The 6,570-nt window shown below is 47.4% G+C and overlaps 1 protein-coding gene across 2 annotated transcripts in view; it reads left to right on the forward strand.

Moving 5' to 3' along the window:
• Positions 1-6,095, forward strand: part of gfus.1 (GDP-L-fucose synthase, tandem duplicate 1) — a 44,753-nt gene extending 38,658 nt beyond the window's left edge. The window contains exons 10-11 of one of the 2 annotated variants that reach the window (XM_072508031.1): positions 850-949; positions 4,423-6,095. In XM_072508031.1, coding sequence (XP_072364132.1) covers positions 850-949; positions 4,423-4,478 — 156 coding nt within the window. In that variant the 3' untranslated portion in view covers positions 4,479-6,095. The remainder of the gene's footprint in view (positions 1-849; positions 950-4,422) is intronic. The other variant, XM_072508032.1, reaches the window with a different exon arrangement.
• The last annotated feature ends 475 nt before the right edge of the window (positions 6,096-6,570 follow it).

The following is a 6,570-nucleotide window of genomic DNA, read 5'->3' on the forward strand; positions in this document are numbered from 1 at the left end:
CTGTCTGTGAGTGTGTCTCTCTGTCGGTGTCTCTCTGTCGGTGTGTCTGTGTGTGTGTGTCTCTGTCTGTGTGTGTGTGTCTCTGTCTGTGTGTGTGTGTGTGTGTGTAAATCGCCAACATTGAGGGCATTTAAAAGTTTATTGGATAAACATATGGATGATAATGGCATAGTGTAGGTTAGATGGCTTTTGTTTCGGTGCAACATCGTGGGCCGAAGGGCCTGTACTGCACTGTATTGTTCTATGTTCTATGTGTCTCTGTCTGTCTGTGTGTGTCTCTGTCTGTGAGTGTGTCTCTCTGTCGGTGTCTCTCTGTCGGTGTCTCTCTGTCGGTGTGTCTCTGTCGGTGTGTCTCTGTCTGTCTGTGTCTCTGTCTGTCTGTGTCTCTGTCTGTCTGTGTGTGTCTCTCTGTCTGTCTGTGTGTGTGTCTCTCTTTTTGTCTGTGTGTGTGTCTCTCTTTGTCTGTGTGTGTGTCTCTCTTTATCTGTGTGTGTGTCTCTCTTTGTGTATGTGTCTCTCTATGTCTGGGTATGTGTCTCTCTATGCCTGGGTATGTGTGTCTCTGTCTGTCTTTGAGTGTCTCTGTCTGTCTGTGTGTCAGTCACTGTGCGTGCGTCAGTCACAATGTCACTATGTGTGAATGTTTCACTGTGTGTGTGTCTCACTGTGCGTGTCCGTATGTGTATGTGTCACTGTGTGTGTGTTTGTACATGTGTCAGTGTGTATGTGTGAGAGAGTGATGGATGTCCATTAGGATCGTTAAAGCTGCCTGCAGCCAAGGATGTTGTACAAGCTTTCTCTCTCTCTCTCTCTCTCTCTCTCTCTCTTTCCTTAATATTGAGCATCAAGTTTGACACAAGTAAATCTGATGGGCAATACAAGAAGACGGCCAGTAACAGCAAGTTGAGGAAATACCTGCCAGACTTCAAATTCACTCCCTTCAGCCAAGGTGAGTCTCTGTGCGTTACACACTCCAACCTCCCATTCGGGTTTCTTCCTCAAACCCAGGCCGTACAATTATGCCCAGCACTGACCCCCACCTTCCTGCAGTCAGCCAACTTCAGACATTTGTTTTATTCATTCACGGGATGTAGGCATCGCTGGTTAGACCAGCATTTATTGCCCATCTCTAATTGCCCCCTGAGATGGTGGTGGTGAGCTGCCTTCCTGAACCCCTGCAGTCCCTGAGGTGTAGGTCCACCCGCTGTGCTGTTAGGGAGGGAGTTCTAGGATGTTGCCCCAGCGACAGTGAAGGAACGGTCGATATTTATCCAAGTCAGGATGGGGAGTGACTGGGAGGGGAACCTCCAGGTGGTGGGGTTCCCAGGTATCTGCTCCTCTTCTAGATGGCAATGGTCGTGGTTTTGGAAGGTGCTGTTTTAAGGACATTTACAAACTACCTTAATAAAAATATATATTTTTTAAAAAGGAGATTTACAAACGTATCAAGGAGCAGTAGACCATTCAGCCCCTCGAACTTGCTCCGCCATTTGATACGATCGTGACTAATCTGATTGTAGCCTCAAATTACATCCTGCCTTCCCCTCCCCCCCCCCCCCCCACTGATAACCTTTCACCCCCCCTTGTTATCAAGAATCTATCCAGCTCTGCCTTAAAAATATTCAAAGGTTCTGCTTCCATTGCCCTTTGAGGAAGAGAGTTCCAGAGACACTCAATCCTCAGAAAAATAATTCTCCTCATCTCTGTCGTAATTGGGCGACCCTACTTTTAAACAGTGACCCCTAGTTCTAGATTCTCCCACTAGAGGCAACACTTGTGGCTTTTCACAGTAACTTTGTTGCAGTGTTAACATAAGCCTACTTGTGACAATAAAGATTATTATTATAAGACCATAAGCCCTAGGAGCAGAATTAGGCCATTCAGCCCATCGAGTCTGCTCCACCATTCGATCATGGCTGATATGTTTCTCATCTCCATTCTCCTGCCTTCTCACCATAAACCCTGATCCCCTTATTGTTCAAGAATTCCCCTTATTAATCAAGAACACCAGATTTGTGTTTGTTACCTACAGGGCTACAGACCAAGAGCTGGAAGGTGGAATTAGACAGAATAGTTCTTTCTTAGAACATAAGAACCTGGAGCAGGAGAAGGTAATTTCGCCTCTCGAGCCCGCTCCACCGTTCAATGCGTTCATGGCTGATCTCATCTTGGCCTCATCTCCACCATCCTGCCCGTCCTCCGTAACCCTTCAACCCATTCCTAATTAAAAACCTGTCTTATCTCCTCAAATTTGCTCACCGTCCCAGCATCCACTGCACACTGGGGTAGTGAATTCCACAGATTCACCACCCTTTGGGAGAAGTAGTTACTCCTCTAGATATGCTCCAACCCAGGCTACATCCTGGTGAATCTCCTCTGCACCCTTTCTAGTGCAATCACATCCTTCCTATAGTGTGACCAGAACTGCACACAGTATTCTCGCAGTGGCCTAACCAGCGTTTTATACAGCTCCATCATAACCTCCCTGCTCTTATATTCTATGCCTTGGCTAATAAAGGCAAGTACCCCATAAGCTTTCTTAACCACCTTTTCTACCTGTCCTGCTGCCGTGAGGGACCAATGGACATACGCACAAAGGTTCCCTGGTCCTCTGTACTCCCTAGCACACTACCGTTCATTGTGTATATCCTTACCTTTCCAGGGTGCCATTTGCCATTGTTCTGTGCATCTCACCAGCCTGTCTATATCGTTCTGTAATATAAGGCCTAATCTAAGACAGCACGGTAGCCTAGTGTTTAGCACTATGGCTTCACAGCGCCAGGGTCCCAGGTTCAATTCCCGGCTTGGGTCACTGTCTGTGCAGAGTCTGCACGTTCTCCCCATGTCTGCGTGCGTCTCCTCCGGGTGCTCCGGTTTCCTCCCACAAGTCCCGAAAGACTTGTAATTTGGTTCGGTAATTTGGACATTCTGAATTCTCCCTCTGTGCACCCGAACAGGCGCCGGAATGTGGCGACTAGGGGATTTTCACAGTAACTTCATTGCAGTGTTAATGTAAGCCTACTTGTGACAATAAAGATTATTATTATTCCTCCTCGCTACTTACCACACCACTACTTACTCACTGATCATATCGGCCACGGTCTCATCCAGATCATTAATGTACACCGTAAACAGCGAGGGACCCAGCACCGATCCCTGCGGTACACCACGGGACACAGGCTTCCAGGCTCGAAAACAACCTCCAACCATCACCCTCTGTCTTCTGCCACAAAGTCCATTTTGGATCCAATTTGCCAAATTGCTCTGGATCCCATGGGCTCTTATCCTCTTGATCGGTCTTCCATGCGGGACCTTCAATCAAATTTGTTAGACATGACCTCCCCTTGACAAAGCCATGCTGACTAAGCTTTATTAATCCATGCCTCTCCAAGCCCTCAGATTCTGTCCTTCAGTTTTTCTCCAATAAATTCCCTACCATTGATGTTGGACTCTTTGATCTGTAATGACCTGTTTTTCCCTACTTTCCTTCTTGAACAATGGTACCATGTTAGCTTCCTCCTATTAAACATAGAAATTGGAGCAGGAGGAGGCCATTCGGCCCTTCGAGCCCGCCTGGCCATTCATTATGATCATGGCTGATCATCCAACTCAGTAACCTGTTCCTGATTTCCCCCATATTCTTTGATTTCCTTTGCCCCAAGTGCTATATCTAACTCCTTGGAAACATTTTGGCCTCAATTGCTTTCTGTGGTAGAGAGCTCCACATGTCGACCACTCTCTGGGTGAAGAAATTTCTCCTCATCTCTGTCCTAAATGGTCTACCCTGTATCCTCAGGCCGTGACTCCTGGTTCTGGAATTCCCCCATCATCGGGAACGTCCTTCCTGCATCTACCCTGTCTAATCCTGTTAGAATTTTCTAGGTTTCTATGAGATCCCTTCTTATTCTTATAAACTCCAGCAAATATAATCCGAACGGATTCAATCTCCCCTCGTGCGTCAGTCCCAGGAATCAGACTGGTAAACCTTCACTTCACTCCCTCTGGAGTAAGAACATCCTTTTTCCGATAAGGAGATCACACAATATGGTCTCACTCTCACAACCCAAAGATGTGTAGGGGAGGTGGATTGGCCACGCTAAATTGCTCCTTAATTGGGGGGGGAAAACGAACTGGATACTTTAAATTTATTTTTTAAAAACAGCAGGAGTATCTCAAAAGCCCAACTGGGTTCACTAATGTGTCACCCCAGTCAGGTCTACAGATGATCCTGGGATATGATGTGTTTCCGAAGATTAATGCTGAATGCTCCGCACTTGTTTTGCATTGTGTGGGTTTACAGCTGCATATTTACCAGCCGAATCTACATTTTAAAAAATCTTGTCTCGCTCCCAAAAGTGGCAGATTGTGAACTAGCATTTTAAAAACAGAGTGAATAACAGGTCAGGTTTTAATTTGTTTCAGCTGTCAAGGAGACCTGCGATTGGTTTGTGGCCAATTCTGACCAGGCGAGGAAATGAGCGCGGCGAGGGGCTGTCGATGAGTCTGTGGGACGGTCGAGCATGTGCACATGGTGATTGATGGGTTTGAAGTAGATGTGTTATATAATGTAGCAATGGGTCTGCGGGTCTAATTCAGAGGGAGAAGCCAAACCCACATCCTGACCCTGTGATTTGGCACTCCCTGCTGCTGGGAGCCTCTTGTTCAGCACACTGCCTGGTTGCAGCAGGGGCTCGCTGTGCTGAATTGAGGCAGCCACCTCCACCCTCCAAGGTGGTCCAGGGTGCCTCATCCTCCTGCTCCATCTCGCTGCAGTTGTGCATCTCCGAGGGACAGTTCACCATAGATTTCTCTGTGATTAACTTACTCAGGTTGTCAGCGTCAATCGCCAATCAAAAAAACCTTACCCCCATCTCTCATTCAACTTCCGCCCCCCCAGCCCCCACTCGACGCCGCCTCCCCCCCCCGCATTTTCTGATTGTCTCCCTGTGTCTGTGTCAGTGGAGATTGTTCAGGTGGTCTTGTGGGCTCAAAAGGCCCACCTTACCTTGTGCGAGACATGGAATGACTTTGGATATTCAACTGCAAGAGAGGTCACAGCCCCATTCACTACATATCCCGGTAGAATTCCTATTAACTGAGGAACACCAAGCCCGCTGGTGTTGGAGAGGCCGGCTGCGCCGAGATCAATCTTGTGTGGTGTCACCATGTTTTATGTGCCAGTGAGTGTGTCTGGATCCTCTCCCTCACGTGAACATCTTTTGCTAGTTCCCTCATCGGGCCCGCTCTCCACACTGTACTCATTGCTGCAAAATAATTTGTGTCTGGCTGGGGTTTGGAAGTTCCTGTTAATAGTAAATCCGTTATGGCTAATGTTAAAGAAAATAAAAAGTGGCAAATGACACCATTTGGTGCGTTGCAGTCCTTGAACGGAATGTTTTCAATGATCTGTGTCCGATGTCCCTGTCGTGTGGTAGGGCTGAGATACTAGTGCAGTGAACCAATTCCCAGCAAGCTGGAGTAGGTTGTGTGTGTGAACTCCCGGTGGGTTATGTCCACAATCGTCTTGACGTCGGGCAGGAAACAAGAATTCCCCCTCAGCCATTCCCCATTTAGTTTGCTAAAACCCACTCTTTTGTCACAACAGATGAGTCCTATGTCCACATTATTGTCGGTTGCGATGTTCTAAAACACTGTTTCCCCACTCTCTAACTCAAAAAAACGTTTTCATTTGTGGGTTATGGGGCATTGGTTGGTAGTGATTATTTTTTGTTGACCTCTGATGGCGAGCAGTGTCTCCTGCATCTTCTCCCAGGGACCTTTGCCACTTACCAGCCTGGTGCTGAGGCTCCCCATGTGGGCAACACGCTGTGCCACACTACCTTCCATTCCAGCCTCCAGCTTCTCGCAGGGGAATGAGCAATCCAGGCTGAGGGCCAGTGGGAGTGGATGCAGGATTCTTTAAAAAGAGGCTATTTTCGCAATTGCATCAGCAGACACTGCGGGTTTTTCAGTTACATAATGGGAAAATAAGCTTTGGTAAATAATGAAAAGATGTATAATATTACTTTGTACCGGGTGATTTTATTTTGTAATGGGTGATTTAAATATTAAACACACAGCTGTTTGACATCAAACCTGTTTTTTTCCACTTTACTTGCTGGTGGCGAGGAGGGGGGAATGTGGTGGTCAGGAAGGGAGTCTCCTAAAACTAGCTTTATCAAAGTGGAAACACAGGGTGGGCCCTGCTGCCTCACGGCACCGAGGACCTGGGTTTGATCGTGGCCCTGGGTCACTGTCCATGTGGAGTTTGCACATTCGCTCCGTGTCTGCTGCGGTCTCACCCCCACAACACAAAAAGATATGCAGGGGAGGGTGGATTGGCCATGCTAAATTGTCCCTTAATTGGAGAAGATGAAAGTGGAAGAGTTGTAAGATTAACAGGATAGGAGCCGGTGGGGTGAAACATCTCCTGTGTTGGATCATTCTGCAATTCAGCTCCTGTGCTCTGCAGTATATTGTCTTTTGGCAGATTTGGGCTGTTGCGTGTAAGGAATAATGATTTGTGTACAGCCAGAGTGGTGCTGTAGCTGACAAGGACTGAGAGACTGC

This window comes from Scyliorhinus torazame, chromosome 6 (assembly GCF_047496885.1).
Source record: "Scyliorhinus torazame isolate Kashiwa2021f chromosome 6, sScyTor2.1, whole genome shotgun sequence".
Lineage (NCBI taxonomy): Eukaryota > Metazoa > Chordata > Chondrichthyes > Carcharhiniformes > Scyliorhinidae > Scyliorhinus > Scyliorhinus torazame.